We start from the raw sequence: 19779 nt of genomic DNA on the forward strand, positions 1-19779 counted from the left end.
TATTTCTACTCTGGTTATAAGTTCAGAAAGGCAACAACTCAAGGACTTTATTTTCTTGTTTTAAAAATATAAGTCTACTCAAAAATTTTAATGTCTAAAACATCAAAGGCAGATATAGTTTTAGTAATTAAATGAAGCACCCTGTCATATTACATGTGCCTTTTTGTTAATGTGGATGCCTATGCTTACTTTTGGTTCAGTTAGTGAGCTGAAGAATTTTATTTTTTTTTACATCCTTAAGTTCCTAGAATACCGGAATACTGACCCAGATGATTGTGCTATTTCATGTTTATCGAAGATGATTCTGAATTTCACTAAAACCACAAAGGAAACCAAAAGTCCCACATTAATAGTCCCACCAAACAGGAAACAAAAAGCGGAAATTAAGAGCTTGACAAGACAGAAGAGACTTCAGCAAAACAGCCTCAAAGTTTAACCCATCTCCACCTTGACTTAACCCTGGTTCTTTACCCTGGTTCCTTCCGGACCCTTCCCATTCTGTAAGGCAAATAGGAAAGGTGCATGGGTTCAGATAAACACAATTTAGTTGTGGCTGCTCCACTTTTGAGGACCCAGCCTCAGTTTCCACAGCTGTCGAGTAGGGTCATAATACCTGTCCCTCACTGGGACATTGCCAGGATCACATAAGAATACGCTGTCCCAAGATAAGCGAAAGCCACCAACTTGGGATGGTTGCCAACAGGACTCAGCTTGGTTCCCCTCCCGGCAAGGCTGGTTCGACCTACAGTCAACAGGAAGCTCCCGGGGCAGGGACAGGATCCCAGCCTCGGAAAGAGGCCAGACGCGAACGTTTTTGGACGGCGACCAGGGTAGTGAGGAGAGTGTGAGCAACGCCTTCCTGGCTCGCACGGCTGGGCTGAGATTTTACTATCCACGACAAAGAGTGCGGAAGCATAGTACCGAGAAGCCAACAGCCAACCAAGAAAAACTCAACCCTGCTCTCCCCCAGGATAACAAAGCCCCAAAGCCCTCGGCACGACGGCCCCAGAGCAGAGGGGCAGGAGAAAAGGCAGGGGGGCGGAATCGGCGCGCCCCATTCAATCGCCGCCGCAGCCAAACCGGCCAGCCGCGGGCCCGCGGGTGGGCAGCGGCGCTGCGGGCCTGCTCCGCGGGTGGAGAAGCGCCTCCTCCCCACGCCCCCTCAGCCTGCGCCGCCCCGGGAATCCGCCCCGGACCCCGCCGCCATGTTGGGTCAGGAGGAGTGACCCGGACCCGCCGCCGACCCGGACCTCGGCTGAGCGGCTCTGGGCCCGCGGTGGGGCGGGGGGCGCCAGCGCCGGAAGGCGCGAGAGTCGGGCCCGCGCGGCGCGAGTTCCGGTAAGTGGGCGGTAGCGCGCAGGTAGCCGCAGCCCCCGCCCCGCGCCCGCCCCCACCGCGGAGCGGAGGGGGCGGGGCCGCGAGAGGAGGAGGTGAGAGTGGGGCCGAGGGGTGGGGAGCCCGGGAATTCCCTCCTCCACAAGTAACGAGTCCCGGGCCGGCCCCGCCGTCGTCGCTACCGCCTCGCGCCCAGCGCTGAGGAGGTGGAGGAGGGAGAGGGCCCTGCGGACGTTGCCTCCGCTCCGCGCCCCCTCCCCGCCGTCCCGAGCCGCAGCAGCGGCGGCGACTCATGCGAACGCGGCCGGAGGGCAGGTAAGGAACCGGCGTGGCCGGGTGAGCAGAGGCGGGCGACCCCGGCCCCAGCAGCGCTAGGCCCTGGCTCTGGCGCCCGCCCGCGCCCGAAGGCGCCGCGGCGGCCGCCGCCGTTCCCCGCCCCCGCCGGCCCCGAGCCGGGAAGTTGGGGAGAAACTTCTCCCCTCCCCCGGCTCGGCCGGCGGGCGTGTCTCCTTGCCCGAGCTACCTGCTCGCCCCCCGAACGGGTCCAGGTCCCGTCCTTCCCGGTCCCGCCCAAGTCCGACTTGAGGTGATCGGAGCGTTGGGACACCCCCCGCCCCCAATCAGCATCCTTAAGGATGTGGACCACCGGGCCAGGTTTATTTTTGCCCGCATGGTTGGTGCCGGGGGCAAGGGAAGCGGCCTTTCTGTCCTGGAGGCTGGAGGTCTGTCTGAGTGTCGCCTGACGCCTGTGGCAACTGTGCAAGCAGAGAGGAGGACGGTGTGTGGGGCGAGTGGTGAGCCTCTGGCTTCACTTGGTTTGATTGAAAACCGCAACATGTTTAAAGTTTTTCTTTGTTTTGGGTTGGGGGTTGGGAAGTAGATCATTCAGAGTCCGCTTTTACAGCACCTTGCCACCCCACCTCACGTTCGGTTCTCTGTCCACAAGTGTTAAAGAAAATTTTGTTTTAAACGGTGTTTTTCTTCTTGATAATTGTTTCCAGCTTTTGCCGTATTGGGCATGGGACAGAGTTGTTTCAGGAAGCTTTGGAAAGTCACGTCTGGTGTAGGAATAGCGTTATTTTTTGTTTAATAGTGAGAGGGACGCAGTGTAGTTCGGACTTGGTTGAATTATTTTCTGCATAATTGAACATAGAATAACATAGGTCAAATATTTAATAAATTATTAAATAAAAGTGTAGTAGCACCACTGGTATGTTTTCACTTAGATGATTTAACATGTATGATACGATGATAGTATGTATATTCGTTCTTTGTAAAATTACAGTGCCATAAGTATCCAGGTAGTTCTAAGCGTATATAAACCATACTGTTTACTTTCTTTATCCGGTTAAGTTTCTCAAGTTAAATTACACTCTAAGGAAAATATTACTAAATGTGTACTTGTGACCATGTGTTAAATCCAGTAACTAGCACAATGCTTGGCACACAGTGGACAGGAAGCATTTTGAATGGATAGATAATGAAGGGGTGTCTTGAATTAGAAGCCAACGATCTTGTATGCATCACATATAATAGTCATATATCGTACTGTAAGAAAGTTGTATTTCATCAAGGCCATTTTTCTTACAAATGTGTGAGATCCTGCTCTGTTGACTCTTAATTGTGTCTTACTTTTTGCATACTAGCTAAATCTCAGTGAAGAATTTAAATGCTGGTTGGCAATTCAGAGGGTCCTAAATTTGAAACAATGACAACAATTGCCTTTGATCTCAATCTAAATACAAGATAGTTCATATCCAAGTTTCCAGGATAAAAGATAAAAGGGTTCTTAAAGTATGTACTCTCTTGTAAGCACGATAATGTTATAATAGCTTTAGTTTTGCAGTTAGTTTTTGCTGACTTCATAAGCCACAAAATTGACTCCTGGGTTTTCAATCGAAAGTGATATTACAGACTTGACCTCTCTTCCTGGGATAGATGGAATTTGTCTTATGATCAAAGTGTAATAGTAATACATGGTTGAAATATTTTTTTGAGTTTAAGTAATTCTCAAGCTGCAAAAATTAATATTTGTGCAAATGAAACTTATTGTATATAATGACCAAAGAGTAAATATGCTAAAAGAATAGCAGTGACCCAATATAAATGAAATATTACTAATGCAAGATTTGTTTATATTCAAAGTTGAAGTGTGCATCATTTGAAGCTGTAATTTATTACTGTTAATAGTTTTTCTTTACAAATATATTTAGCCTTCAATATAGTGAATTAATGCAATGTGGACATCATTTTTTGTGTTAGCATTATATTAAGAAAGAAATTTAATAAAAAATTTTTGAAAAGCAATGCCTGATGTCTAGAAATGCAAGCTTGGGTGATAAAAACTTTATTTTAAACAAACAAAACCTGCAAGGAAGTGGTTTTAATACAATTAAGATGGGAGAAGGGAACAGGCTGTGATTGGGAAAGTTCTTTTAACCTGGTGGTGGTCACAGGGGTGCTGGCCTTAGTATAATTCATTAAGTTGTACATTTGTGTGCTTTTCTAAAACTGTTTTATTTCACATGGAACTTCTTTATTTTTTAAAGAAGCCCATGTGTAATAAAAATAAGGGGCTTAGATTGAGAATTTAGTATTTGGTGGTGAATAACTTTGGAACACTGCCTAGACTCTCCTTTGCAAACAGGATTAGACTTATTAAATCATAATTGTAATATACTGGCTGGTGTTTATAATTGCCTTGAAAATGTTGCATACTCACTTCTAAATGTTCAATAATTGAAGAATTTTGAAAAAATTTTAATAAAGTTATGGGTTTTCTATGTTAACTATTTTAATTTTGATGGCAGACACTAGGTTTTACTAATTTATGCATTTTTAAAAAAAATTTATGTATTTTAAGTGACAGCTTAAATTTAAGTGCTCAGTTTAAGTGTCAGCTATATGTGGCAAACCCCAAACCAGAAGATGCTGTGGGCAACTTTTGCTGCTTCTGAAATGTTGTTGCTCAGTTTATAAATATGCCAAGTAGATAGCAGTAGCATCTTATCCTTTTACCTCTACTAGGAAATCAAAATGTGCTTATTGAAAAATGGATACTATTCTGTAATCAACTACCCTATTTTTCAGAAAAGTAGGTAAAATGAAAAAACAGAACTTTATGACATCAAAATAATAAGCATTATTATTTTCAGTTTTATAGAACAGTAATTCTTTAGATCAGTAATTTCAGCCTTAGTTTCAATAGTCTTAGGATGTTGTGAAATTCTCAGTGCAAAATATGTTTACATTTACTTAAATTTTATGAAGATGTATAGTACCTGAGGGGAGAATATGTTTTGTTTTGTTTTGTTTTCTCAAACATATGATTGTCTGGTGTTTGAGATTCAGAAATGCAGAGAATCATTGCTTATGCTACTTTACTTGCATTGTGTAATGTTTACTCACTGTTTTAGATGTCGATGTTGTTGCTTTGCATTGTTTTCAAGTTAAAGAAGAGATCATGCTCTGTGCCAAATTCTTATATCACAGGAACTCTGTCATGTTATAAAGGTGATGTTTGTGCTACTGGCCTTGTTGTGTGGATATTTACAGGAAGTTTAAGTAAGATCTTCCATTGTTCAGAACCCTAAATGGCTTAGGTCACCTTCAGTTCACATTTAAATAGATTTATAATATAAATACAAGTCCTCTAGCAAGGTATGACTAATTTTCTTTAATAATCTATTCCTATTAAGGTATTTTGATGTTTTATCAGTAGTGTGTGCAGCCGTTTGTGTGTGCCTGTGGTAGGGTATGTATTATCTCTTTTCTTCCTCTCAGCTGCTCCAGTGCCACAATTAGGCTGCGTATTGCTCAGCTGCAGCTGCTGGGTGATTATGAACCATCCAGCTCCTGTCTAAACTCAAAGGCAGATTTAGCAAAAGGAGCTATAGTAACTGCAGAGGGTGAAAGAGAAGAGCTGGTGTTGCTGCCAATATCATTTTAATGTGTCTGTATGCCAAGGAATCATTGGCTGCAGCAGCACTACTGTTGTCTCAGAACTAGCAGACTTGATAGCAATATACCCTTGTCTGGATTGGGTTTACCTTTAAGATCTTGGAACCCACTTTGGGAAGACAGAGAATCCTGTAATTGCAGAGTATAGCACAGTGTAGTATGGTACTGATATACTGAATTACAAGCCACTGCGCGTCAGCTCCTCCCCACTCCCCATCCCTGGGTAGCAATGCCCTTCACTTGCTGCTGTTTGAGTGTACGGTAAGATTAGAGATTGAAAATTCCTTGACTCATACACAGTATACTCCATTCTGCTTTAAACTGGAATTCTTAGAATAGCTATTGTTGTTTGGAAGGTGGCATGATTGCTGATAGACTCCCTGCTTTCTCCTAGGAAGTGGAAGAACCTCAAGAAAGATTATTTCTAGAACTAGATACACAAGGCATATCCCCTGTTGCTGCCTGAATTTTGGCAGAAGAAACCCTAGATTCTTTTGTCCTCGGTCCTCCACCTTATTCTTGTTGTTTGAGAAGATGAACATTAACAAACACAGACCAGTGTCAGCTATATGTGGCAAACCCCAAACTAGAAGGTGCTGTGGGCAACTTTTGCTGCTTCTGAAATGTTGTTGCTCAGTTTATAAATATGTCAAGTAAATAGCAGCAGCATCTTATCCTTTTACCATTACTGTATACTGAAAATCTGGAGACTTTTTTTTTTTGCTAATCCTGACTTGACTTAGTTGTTCCGGGTTTGGCTAATTTGTCACACTTTTATAACCTAAAGGAAGGAAGAGGAAAGGAAGGAAGAGGTACAGGAAGACTGTACACTTGAGTATTATCAAGTACACAGACATAATTAATGACACTGGTGTGATGATCTTTTCCTTTGTGTTCTCACAAAACCCATATGACAGCACATTTTTTGCATTATAACCATTTCTTTCCATGGCTGGACTTATCCTTGACGTAGTGTTCTCTGTGGTTAGGACATTTTCATATTAATCCTTGACAAAGCCCCTAGTATAATACAAAGTAAATTTTGAACTGTATTCATGGATGTGTCCAAGCATAGTTATATGACTTCGTAACTACAGATGATTTTTAGACATGACAAATATTTCAGGTATACCTTTACTAAAATTTTATAAAGTTAACAGTACTTTTTCATAAGTTAAAAGTTAAATGAATTCTTTAGACTTTTGTTCTCAAAGTTTTATTCTAGATAGTGATTTCGTAAAACAATTTAAACAGTCTTGCAAATATGAATTTATAGGTCATTTTGATATTTCTTCTTTTTAAAATTTTTTTGGTTATAGATGGACATAATACTTTTATTTTATTTGTTTATTTTTAATGTGGTGCTAAGGATCAAACCTAGTGTCTCACACATGCTAGGCAAGTGCTCTATTATTGAGCTACATCCCAAGCCCCTCATTTTGATAGTTGTAACATTAGTAGAAAGTTTTTTAGTATGTTTTATTTTAAAGATTTTTATTTTGTTGAATATAGAAAGTCTAAGGTATAAAAAATATAAAAATCCTAGATTTTTCTGAAATGCATTTGCTATTTTATCATGTTAATAGTAAGTCAGTAGTATATGTTTGTGTTTGCCTAGAACAGAAAGGAAAATAATTTTTTTATGCCATAATATGTGTAAAGGAATGCATAGTTGATATGTCTGGTAGATTATTAGGGGTGGGGACAGGGATAGGAAAGGCTCAGGAAAGGACTGACCACTGAAACGTGGCCTCTCTCCGAGCAATGTATAGACTCTAGGTTTTGCTTCAGCTGACTACAGAGGATATTCACTCTCTGATGTTTTTGGTATAACTTTCAGTTTCTTGTCATTAAGTCAAAGTTGGGGTAAGATGGAAGAAGTTGGCTTTTGTGTACGTTAATACTTGCAATTGTTCCATAGCAAGTGTATTGGTTTCTAACTTTTGTTTTGATGTGATTAGTATTTTACAGATAAGGATACTTTAAAAAATAATAGCAGTCAGGTGTTTGGAAAGCAGCAGAGAAGAAAATATAACATAATAAGGAAAGAACTAGAGTGAAGAAGAAAATCTGGGTTGTAATTTCACTTCTAACAATAACCAGCTGTGTAGCTTTGGTGAATTCAGTAAACTTCCTAGACTATTTGAAGTAAGAAGTAATTGGGCAAAATTGTTTCTAATAGTCTTTCAACCTTATGTAAATTTGGACTTTTGCTAGAGTTGCAATTTTTGTGATATTGATAAAATTTTAAGAATGTTTTAGTTCAAAATTTGTGGTAAGATTAGAGATCAGGTAAATAAAAATTATAATAAAAAAACTGACCCATGGACTTTAGCACTGAACTTTCTCAAGCAAGTAGTATTAATCCATTTGTTATGTGAACATTTATTGACCCTGTCATGTGATAAAAACTGCTATAATTTATTATGATGAAAAATGATTTCAACATGAATGACTGCCATTCTCTAGGAATTCACAGTTCAGTAGAATTGGCTTTGATTATGAGACTGTTATACATTTTGTAAGTTGGTAGATCTTTTTAGTGAGATAATTCATTACAATACTTTTGGGTTTTGATGGCATTAGGTTTGTGATACCTCTGAAAGTTTAATAAGATCCTTTGCACTAGACAGATTTAGCCTCAAGTAAATTGATAACATTTTCTAGGCAGGAAAATTTGATTAAATGTTATTCCAGGCGTTAGTTCATTACAGATGTTTGTGAATGAGATATATGGGCTTTTATAGACATTTTAGTATAAAAAGATGATTGAAAGGCTTTTAAAAAACATTTCGTATTTATGTTACAATAATATCATAAAATGATGCTTTAATTATCCTCTTAAAGCAGATAGTTCCAAAGTCAGTTAACAGGTAATCATAGCTATTTGGATGAGAACTTTGTTGAAGTGTATTAGGAAAATAGCTATTATGAAAACTCACATTCTCTTTTTTTAATTGACCAAAGCGTAGACTACTTGTTCTGAATATTTTTCTTTAACACACGTGGTTAATAATTGGAATAAAATAAGCATGAGCATTTGAAGAGGGTTAGCATTTGAAGGTTTGCAAAATAGATTTCTGAAAAAAGAAAATAAAATTATAAATAGTATTCCCAAAGTTTGTCATTTAGTTCTTTGAAAATGAAAATCTATTTTGCCAGAAAAAGTTTCTTTTGTGACATAATCCTTCTTGGTTAGATTTTTAGGTAATTCATTGGAGTTAACATTTTAAAAAATTGTAAAAAGCCAGACAGGTATCATGGTGTTTCAGGGGTTAATTTGTACTCTTTTTTTTTTTAATATTTATTTTTTAGTTTTCGGCGGACACAACATCTTTGTTTGTATGTGGTGCTGAGGATTGAACCCGGGCCGCACGCATGCCAGGCGAGCGTGCTACCACTTGAGCCACATCCCCAGCCCCCCCCCCCCTTTTTTTTTTAAGTTGTCCATGGACCTTTCATTTTTATTTATATGTAGTACTGAGAATCAAACCCAGGGCCTCACACATGCTAGGAAAGCACTCTACCACTGAGCTACAACTCCAATCCCATCTGTACTCTTTGTAAATATATGAAATATTTGTCCTCCAAATGCTGCACTTATGAGCCTATAGTCTTGTCACTCACCCTTACTCCCCACTTTTCCAGCCCCTATTTAAAAATCACTGTTATGCATTCAGTATTAAAATGCTAAGACTCTCCCAGTTATGTCTTTTTAGGCTGACTTTAAGCATAGCCTTAAAGTCCCTAGTTGCTACCACCTACTAGCTAGGAACTGTGGCCTCCAGGCTAACCCTGTAGGACTGTGTGAAGTGTCAGAAGATTTGGAATGAAACCAAAATAGTAGAAAAGGACTTGGGAAAATAAGTAGTGACAAAACAGTGTTTATAGTTTTCCCTTCTTTGACCTTTTCTATTTCCCATCTCTACTCTTAGACTTTGGAAGGAAGGAAGCCTATTGTATGACAGGTGTGGGGGATGCTACCCTTTCATGTGCATATCACAGTTAGCTTAAATATTTGAATTGTTTCTAGAATACACAGAAAAATTGTTGCAAAGGTAGGTATTTATTACAGTTGAAGTAACTGAGGATTAGAAAATATATGTGATTTGCTAAGGTCACATAACTAGTGATTGGACAGAACTTGGATTTGAATCTAGAGCTTTATTCCTTAGGAATAAGGAACAGTGATTGAAAGGATAATTTCTTCTTTCTTTTCCACTACATTATACATTTGAATTGAAAACAGAAAATTTTCAGTGACTTATACTTTCTTTTTTTTAAAAAAAAAATTTAAGAGAGAGAGAAAGAGAGAAAATTTTTTAAATATTTATTTTTCAGTTTTAGGTAGACACAACATCTTTATTTTATTTTTATGTGGTGCTGAGGATCGAACTCAGCGCCCCACTCATGCCAGGCGAGCACGCTACTGCTTGAGCCACATCCCCAGCCCCTTATACTTTCTTTTTAATGGATGTGGCTTTGCGGTACATGTTTCATAATAGATGTCAGTATTAATTCATTAGCAGAAAAAGACTGATTATTGCACTAACTAGACTTTAAAGTGCTACTCTTTTGTAAGTTTGGCTTTATAATGGAAAATGATATACTAAGTCCAAAGCATTTTTTTTTTCTCTTTTTACAAAATAAAATGTTTAGCCAGCCAGCCATGTGGTGGTACATGCCTGTAATCCCAGCAACTCAGAAGGTTGAGGCAGAAGGATAGAAAGTCCAAGGCCAACCTCAGCAATTTAGGCTCTAAGCAACTTACTGAGACCATGTCTTAAAATAAAAAATTAAACCTCCAGGGGATGTGATTCTTAGTAAAGTACCCCTGGGTTCAAATCCCGGTACTAAAAAAGGAAAGAAAGAAGTATTTAGCCTAGATTTACAGAAAGAAAATCCTTAGTGTGTTTTCCCAACCAGGTGCCCCCCCCCATCTTTATTTAATTCACCAAAGAAACAAGCATGCAAAAGATGGGTTATTACACTAAGTAAACTGTAGCAAATTCTGCCCTTTTGTAGGTTTGGATTTGTGTGGTCTATGTATAGTCTGTATGTATAATGTAGTCAGTACCCCTGCCATGTGCAAATATATACACTATATTTATATATGTATGTGGATATAGTTTATGTTTATCTGAATCTTCTGACTTAAAAGATGATCAAATGATTACTGTACAATGTTGCTTTCATTTCTACTAGTAGATATAATTTTTTCCTTGATGAGGTAGTAGAGATAGATAGAAGGTCTTGCCACCTAATGGTTCTCTGTCACATTTCAAGACATGTGCTGCAGATAGAGGCACTTACTAATGTGCCCTATCAGTAGGATAGTGATTTCCTATTTACGCAGACATTCAAAGCTGCATTTGGAGGAAACTATAGGATTCCTCTCAACTGGTTGATTTCTTTAATTTTTATTATCTTCCATACTTATTTGTTCCTATAAATCCTGTTGTTTACATGAATTCCTCACCATCTGGAAGAATATTCTTGTCTAAAGCTTAAATGGAAATTTTGTTTGCTACTGTTTTGCCACTGTGTCAAGTTCTTGCATTGACAGTAATTTTCTTCACCACCTTAAAAGACTTTTCTTTATTTCTTTATTTCCTTTTATTTCTTCACTTGTATCTCTGAAGATCTTTGTCTTCCCTAATAAGCTGGAGCATTGTTTTCTAGTGTACTACCAGCTATACTTTGTAGCATTATTGTCCCACAGAGAATATCCACAGTGCAACTCCTTGCTGGCCAACAGTTCATCATTGCCCAAGCTTAAATCTTTGTGTAAAGGTTGGCAGATAAGTTTTACACTTCTGTTATTGAAATGACTGCCACTGGAATTTAAGCTGCATGAGGGAAGGGATTTTTATTTTGACTACTGAAGTTATTCCAAACATCCAGAACAGTGACACTTTTTTTTAATGTGTGCAGTTTTTTTCTTTTTTTTAACTGGCGTATTATAATTTGTTATAATATTCATACTGCATACAATAAAACAGTATAATTTGATCAGTTTCATTCCCCAGTACCTCCCATTTCCCTTCCCTCCCTCCTCTTCCTCTATTCTATTAGTCTTCTTTTTTTTTTTTTTTTTAATTTGTTCTAATTAGTTATACATGATGGTAGAATGCCTTTTGACACACACAGGATATCTGTCTCATTCTACCCATCTTCCCATCCCCACATCCTCACCCTTCCCTACACTCCCTTCTGCACAATCCAAAGTTCCTTCATTTTCCCCTACCTTCCCCAATGGATCGGCATCTACTTATCAGAGAAAACATTCGGCCTTTGGTTTTTTGGGACTGGCTTATTTTCATTTAGCATGATGTTCTCTAGTTCCATCCATTTACCTGAAAATGCCATGAGTTTATTCTTTTATTGCTGAGTAATATTCCATTGTGTATATATATCACAGTTTCTTTATCCATTCATCTATTGAAGGGCATCTAGGTTGGTTCCACATTTTAGCTGTTGTGAATTGAGCTGCTATAAACATTGATGTGGCTGTGTCACTGTAGTATGCTGATTTTAAGTCCTTTGGGTATAAACCAAGGAGTGGGATAACTGGGTCAAATGGTGGTTCCATTCCAAGTTTTCTGAGGTATCTCCATACTGCTTTCCAAAATGGTTGCACCAATTTGCAGTCCCACCAGCAGTTTATGAGTATATCTTTTTCCCCAAATCCTTGCCAACACTTATTGCTTGTATTCTTGAAAATTGCCATTCTGACTGGAGTGAGATGAATCTTATAGTAGTTTTGATTTGCATTTGTCTAATTGCTAGAGAGTATGAACATTTTCCATATGTTTGTTGATGGATTCTATTTCTTCTGTGAAATATCTGTTCAGTTGTTCAGTTCCTTAACTCATTTATTGATCTTTTTTTTTTGGGGGGGGGTGTTAAGTTTTGAGTTCTTTATATGTCCTGGAGATTATTAGTGCTCCGAGGTAAAGATTTTTTTCTCACTTTGTAGGCTCTCTCTTCACATTATTGATTGTTTCCTTTGCTGAGAAAAAACTTTTCAGTTTGAATTTATCCCATTTGTTCTTAATTTTACTTTTTGTGGTTTAGATGTCTTGTTAAGGAATTCAGGTCCGAAGCTGACATGATAAAGATTTGGGCCTGCTTTTTCTTCTCTTAAGTGTTTCTTCTAGTGTCTAAGTATTTGATCCACTTTGAGTCAATTTTTGTGCAGGGTGTGAGATAGAGGTTTAATTTCATTTTGCTACTATGGATTTCTAGTTTTCCCAGCACCATTTGTTGAATAGTCTATCTTTTCTCAATATGTTTTTGGTGCCTTTGTCTAGTATGAGACAACTGTATTTATATGGGTTATCTCTGTCTTTTATTTTGTACCATTGGTCTACATGTCTATTTTGGTACCAATACCATGCCATTTTTGTTACTGTTGCTTTGTAGTATAGGTTAAGGTATGATATAGTGATGCCTCCTGCTTCACTCTAACTAAGGATTGGTTTGGCTATTCTGGGTCTCTTATTTTTCTAAATGAATTTCATGAATGCTTTTTCTAGTTCTATGAAGAATGTCATTGGAATTTTAATAGGAATTTCATTAAATCTGTATAATAACTTTGATAGTATAGTCATTTTGACAGTATTAATTCTGCCTATCCAGGAGCATGGGAGATCTTTCTATCTTCTGTAGTTTTCTTCAATTTCTATCTTTAGTGTTCTGTAGTTTTCATTGTACAGGTCTTTCACCTCTTTTTATTTATTTATTTATTTATTTTAGTTTTTGGCGGACACAACATCTTTGTTTGTATGTGGTGCTGAGGATCGAACCCGGGCCGCACGAATGCCAGGCAAGCACACTACCGCTTGAGCCATATCCCCAGCCCCTTTCACCTCTTTTATTAGATTGAGTCTCAAGTATTTTTTATTTTTTTGAGGCTATTGTGAATGGGGTAATTTTTCCTAATTTCTCTCTCAGAAGATTTCATCACTGGTGTATAGAAATGCATTTGATTTATGGGTGTTGATTTTATATCCTACTTTGCTGAATTAATTTTATTCTAAAAGTTTTCTGGAGGAATTTTTTGGATCTTCTAGATACAGAATCATGTCATCAGCAAATAGTGGTAGTTTGAGTTCTTTACCTATTTGTATCCCTTTAATTTCTTTCTTCTGTCTAATTGCTCTGGCTAAAGTTTCAAGGATGCAGTTGAATAGAAGTGGTGAAAGAGGACATCCTTGTCTTGTTCCAGTTTTTAGAGAGAATGCTTTCATTTTCTCTATTTAGAATGATGTTGGCCTTGAGTTTAGCATAGATAGCTTTTACAATGTTGAGGTATATTCCTACTATCTCTAGTTTTTCTAGTGTTTTGAACATGAAGCTGTGTGCTGTATTTTGTCAGATGCTTTCTCTGCTCCTTGAGGTGAACATATGATTCTTATTTTTAAGTCTATTAATATGATGAATTACATTTATTGATTTTCATGTGTTTAACCAATCCTGCATCCCTGGGATAAACTCCACTTGATCGTGGTACAGTCTCTTTTTTATATGTTTTTGTATGCAATTTGCCAGAATTTTATTGAGAATTTTTGCATCTGTGTCCATCAAGGATGTTGGTCTGAAGTTCTCTTTCCTTAATGTATCTTTGTCTGGTTTTGGTGTCAGGATGATACTAGCCTCATAGAATGAGTTTGGAAGGGTTCCCTCCTTTTCTATTTCATGGAATAATTTGAGGAGTATTGGTATTAATTGTTCTTTGAAAGGTTTTACAGAACTTGGCTGAGAATCTGTCTGGTCCTATTCCTTTCTTGGTTGGTAGGCTTCTATTTTATTGCTTGAAATTGATCTGTTTAAATTTTCTTTGTCTTCCTGATTCAATTTGGGTAGTTCATATGTCGGTAGAAAAATGTTGATGTCTTCAAGATATTCTATTTTATTGGAGTATAAATTTTCAAAATAGGTTCTTTTTTAAAAAAAATATTTTTTAGTTGTAGTTGGACACAATACCTTTATTTACTTATTTTTATGTGGTGCTGAGGATCGAACCCAGGGCCTCACACGTGCTAGGTGAGTGCTCTACCGCTGATCCACAACCCCAGCCCCAAAATAGGTTCTTATTATATGTATTTCAGTAGTGTTTTTCATGATATTTTCTTTTTCTTCACGAATTTTAGTGATTTGAGCTCTCTCTCCCCTTTTCTTCGTTAGCGTGGCTGAGGGTTTATCAATTTTATTTATTTTTTCAAAGAACCAACATTTTGTTTTGTCAATTTTTTCATTTGTTTCTTTTGTTTTAATTTCATTAATTTCAGCTCTGATTTTAATTATTATTTCCTGTCTTTGACTACTTTTGGTGTTGATTTTGTTCTTTTTCTGGGGCTTTGAGATGTAATGTTAGGTCATTTATTTGTTGACTTTTATTCTTTTAATGAGTGAGCTTAATGCAATGAACTCTCCCTTTAGCACTGCCTCATAGTGTCCCAGAGATTTTGAAAAGATTGTTCATTCCTTTGGTTTGTATCTCTGTGCCTTCGTCTATTCCAATAAATCTTAAATTTGGTCTTTTATGTTATCCCATTTTTCTTGGAAGTTCTGTTCATGGTTTCTTACCATCTTCTTTGTGCGGTTGACTTAATTTCCAGAGTATATATTTTGTCTTCATTCCTGAGGTTCTGTCTTCTAAGTGGTCTAGTCTGTTGGTGATACTTTCCATTGAAATTTTAATTTTGTTCATTGTTTCCTTAATTTCAGGGATTTTGGTTGTTGTTTTTTTCCACAATCTAACTCTATTGAAATGATCTTTCACTTCCTGTATTATTTTCTCTTTGATTTTACTCCTTGTACTACCTTTAATTCAGATCAGCTTAACTATGTACATTTTAAATTCCTTCTACTGTGTTATCTATGGATTCTATTGTTGGAACATCTTGGTTTGTTTGAGGTGCTTTGTTCCCTGTTTTTTTCATGTTGTTGGTGTGTCTTCCCATCTAGTGGGTATGGATCTGAGGCAGTAGTTTCTACCCTGTAATCTTATAGTGTCCCTGAAGGCTTCTAGTACCTTACCTTTAAGGGAGAGACTAATAGTAACAGCACCCAGTGCAAACAATATACACTTTTAAACAAAATAGTTCCTATTAAGGCTTCTACAGTTTTGTCGCAATAAACAGAAATAATATGTTAAATTATTGTCTACAGTATAAACAGTAAGTCTACTGAAAGGGTTTACAGTTTCTAATGATGGACAGTGAAGGAACAGAAGTAGTGTAAGATGTGATATTTATGAGGGAGAAAGAGAAGATAAAGGTAAAAATTTATAGTAAGAACAAGGGGGGAATTAATAGAGGTTGGCTGTTAGTATGAGAGAAGTAAGAGAATCCAGGGAGACAGGTAGGTGAGAGAAAAATATATATACAGATTTTAAAGAATAATATAAATAATCAAAAAGTAAAAATATAAGAATACACAGAAAATCTGTATTGTACTATTCAGCCATTCCATTTCTCAATAAATTGATGCATGAAAAATATTTAAATTCTAAGATGATAGAGATGTGAGAGAGGGGGCAAAAGAAAAAAAAAGAAAAAGTCTCAATGGAAAATTGAATGATAGCTTCCATTGGCTTTCAAAAAATTTCTCAGCTTCCCTTCTTTGATGATAGGTGGAGTTGTCTGAAGTTTGATGGTAGGTCCAGTCCAGTTTCCTGGGACCTGTTGGGTGGTGAGCCGATAGCAAGATGCCCTCACGCTCTTTTCCAGTCTTCCCCACCATTGTAGCTGGCCTCCTCTGTCCCTGTGCATTTCAGGACTCACTAAGCTGTAGACAGCCCAGTTTTCTCCAGCTGAGTTCCCTGCAGCAAACTGCCCCAAGTCTCTGGTGTTCCATGGGTTTGCTAGACCCAGACTGACCCATATAAGCCCAGCTACAATCTGATGGACTTGGGCTTCAGATTTCCCCAGGCTCTGCCTTGCTACAGACCCTCAATCTCAATTCCTCTGTTTCAGCTTGCAAGGAGAACACCAGGAATGTGCTCACACAAAGGAACAACATTACAAATAGGCAGCCAGAAGGCGGCCACTAGCACACCCAGCAGAAAGACCTCAGATGCAACCAGATTTGCAGTTCCCCGACAATATATCTCCAGGCCCTGGCTGGTGTCTCCAAACTGAAGCCCCGCCACCCCAGATGTGGGTGGGTAGTAGCAGCGGCAAACTTGGAGGCCCTAGATGATGTCCCAAAATGGTGGTGGCCACGTGTAATCAAACCTGTGGGTACTTTGTCAGTGGACTTCTGGGTAGTGGGCAGCGGGTGATCCACTGGCAGTCTATGGGCAGTCTGCAGGCAGGAGATCTGCAGGTGGGCTGTGGGCAATGTGCAGGCAAGAGGTGGGCAGATAGGCAAATGGCTGATGATAGGTAAAAGTCATCTAACGATCTGTGCTCAAAAGGCGGGGGATTTGCTGGTAGATGGCAGGTGATCACGGAGGGCAAATGAGGGGTAGCCAGGGATCAGTGGGCAGTAAGGCTGCCTTTCAGAGGAACAGTATTTCCTCTGGTTGAATCCAGAGTCATGGAGTGACAAGGAATGTAGCCTCTCTCTAAGTCCACCATCTTGGATCTCCCTGATGGTGACACTTTTGAAGTATTTTTGAATGCAGGAAAGTGTAACAGTCAGCTAGTAGTGTCTGCCTACCGTCAGCATATCAACAAATAACTCCTCACTAAATTCAGGCAATAATCATATATTTTTGTTTTTAACTTTGGAGTGGCAGACCTAGTACTAAGCTAGTAACATTAATAATCAAGTAAATTCAAATAAGCAATCTACTGGAGTCTGATATAGAAACTGTGGTTTGATTTGGCAGTGACTTGTAAATGTTAAGAGAAGTAGAACTTAAATTATTCCTAAGGACAATTATCCATTTACAATAAGTGGGTTATGTTTATTTTTTAAGTTTCTTATTCTGTAAATATATGTCTAGAATTATGCTTCTTAAGCACTCAATACCTCTTATAATTATAGTATGTGAGCAATTTATATGGCTATCTGTTCATAAGGAGAGCTAGTCCCTGGCAGGACAATCTAGCTCCCCAAAACAACTTCACACCCAAGAAGGGAGAGGATGGATTTTTGGTGGACAGTTAGCTGTGTCTGCCACAGGTTGGGACAGGAAATAACCTAGCAGTTACAGTTAGCCATCTGTATGAAAATACACTAATTTTATAAACAGTATTTTTTTGAAAAAGTTGGCCATAAGTGAACTTCCTTATTTCAGGCTTCAGTATTTCTAAAGAAGCAAACTATGTATGATAGAAGACTTCATAACTCAGACCTTCTTGAAGTTTGTTTTCTAAAGCAGAGTGTCTGATAAATTTAATTTTGTATTTTTGGTGAGAAAAGAATCTAGAAAGATATTAGTTGTTCTAATTTTAACTTAATTAGAACCAATAGAAAAAATAAGCTAGTGATATCTAAATTCTAGAAAGAATCTTTGGAGATAAGGGGCAATGTCATCATGAGTTTTATTAAAAGTATCAGGGAAGAGAATTCTCTATATTACTATGTGTGCCTTAGATTTCAGGAATCATGAGAAAAGCAGTAAGAATATGATGTAAGATTCTAATAATGTACCACCCAAAGGAATGAAAAGTCTGAAAATGCTCCAAACATTTTATAGGTAAAGTACAAGCACTCTGGTGGGAGAGGGAGTTCAGAGTTAGACTAGGATTGTTTCTGTATTTACTCAGCACTTCTGGTAATTGAGGAAAGACATTAAGTAGTCATATCAAAGAATTTGATGGGGGTGGTAGCAGGTAGAAATTAATAGTGAAGCTGACATTCCCTCTCCCCCACCATGTTACTTCACCACCTTTCCTTTCACTACTCCATTAGCTACTCCTATTGGGGCTTGCTCTGTTGTGTGTGTGTGTGGTTTTTTTTTTTTTTTTTTTAAAGAGAGAGGAGAGAGAGAATTTTTAATATTTATTTTTTAGTTCTCGGTGGACACAACATCTTTGTTGGTATGTGGTGCTGAGGATCGAACCCGGGCCGCACGCATGCCAGGCGAGTGCGCTACCGCTTGAGCCACATCCCCAGCCCTCTGTTGTGTTTTTGATGAATGTAAATAGGAGGAGGAACTCATATTTTTATGTAGTGCTGAGGATTTAACCCAGCGCCTTGTTCATGCTAGGCAACCACTCTACCATCGAGCCACAACCCAGCCCCCTGTTAGTATATTCTTACAGTACAAATAGGATTTTTAGAATGACTGCTGTTTAGAGAGAAGGAAAAACTAATAATAAGAGAGACATCATAGATCCACGTAGGATAATAGAAATAATAGACGACAGAGAATACCTTGTACTGTAATGATTAAAATCTTTTAACTTTTGTATCAAGAGGTTGCTCTTTAAATAAGAAAAGTTAGAACAAAGATAAGAAAATAGTTAATAAGAGAGCATTTAGCTTTAAATTATTTCAAGTCTCTAGGTTCGAAAGAATTATCTTAAGTTTCTGAAAGACTTTTTTTTATATTCCCAGAGCCACACCAGTAGTAGAGAAATCATGGAGATAGGTAGACATTTCAGAAAAAAGTAAAATGATTAAAGGGTAAATTTTAATAAGTGCAGACACTGAAGTTGCCTTTAATTCTTGATAAAATTCTAGAACTGTTTATTAAACAGGTGTTTGTGATAGTTTTTAAGCAATTGGGAGATTATAGACATATTTTTAAGAATCTTTTTATTAGTTGTTGTTGAACCTTTATTTATTTATTCATATGTGGTGCTGAAAATTGAACCCAGTGCCTCCCACACACTCGGCAAGTGCTCTACCATTGAGCCACAATCCCAGCCCCTATAGAATTACTTTTTTTTAATAGTTACTTGTCCAGCAATGCTTTATTGACTCACTGAATCTCTATCTCTAGAGTTGAGTAAATGTTGCATAAAAGATCATCTGTCAGTAGTACTTTCCTGTGCCATTCAGTGGTCAAACCTGAGAGGTTCCCTTCTGACAATAAGATCTAGTGATTCCTTTTTTTTATCTTTTGGCGAGGGGGTGCTGGCTCTCTTTTTATTTTTCCCACATCCATAATTATTCTAATGACATGATAAATTGCTTTATCTTTTTTGGTGATATTAGAGCCAGGAATATTAAGAGCTTTAAAGCTCATTTTATATCTTTCCAGGTGTTTTGTTTTGCTTTTTTAGGAAGATTGAATTGGAATAATATATAAGCCTGCTTATTTATTAATAATATCTGTAAAATTGTTTTACTTTTGCTAGTATGTGAATAAAGATACCTTACTTTTGTTTCGAGGTAGGGTCAGACAGGTCTCAAACTTATGGGTTCAAGCCATCCTCTCTCTGCCTTAGCCTCTCAAGGAACTAGAACTCCAGTGTGCACCACTGAACCCAGCCCCTTAAAGTTACTTTAATTTGACTTTCCAATTGAAGCCTACTCTACATTTTTCCAAATGGTGAATTGCTTTGTCAGTAACCTTTG

General features: G+C 38.0%; 1 protein-coding gene across 4 annotated transcripts in view; it reads left to right on the forward strand.

Moving 5' to 3' along the window:
* The first annotated feature begins 837 nt into the window (after positions 1–837).
* YES1 (YES proto-oncogene 1, Src family tyrosine kinase) overlaps positions 838–19779 on the forward strand; it is an 81877-nt gene continuing 62935 nt past the window's right edge. The window contains exons 1-2 of one of the 4 annotated variants that reach the window (XM_081262683.1): positions 838–1338; positions 16278–16540. In XM_081262683.1, the coding sequence (XP_081118809.1) occupies positions 16513–16540 (28 nt within the window). In that variant the 5' untranslated portion in view covers positions 838–1338; positions 16278–16512. Of the gene's footprint in view, positions 1339–1385; positions 1651–16277; positions 16541–19779 lie in introns of those variants that run through there. The other 3 variants (XM_081262682.1, XM_081262684.1, XM_081262685.1) reach the window with 3 other exon arrangements.

The sequence above is a fragment of the Spermophilus citellus genome (genome assembly GCF_964194105.1).
Source record: "Spermophilus citellus genome assembly, chromosome: 12".
NCBI lineage: Eukaryota > Metazoa > Chordata > Mammalia > Rodentia > Sciuridae > Spermophilus > Spermophilus citellus.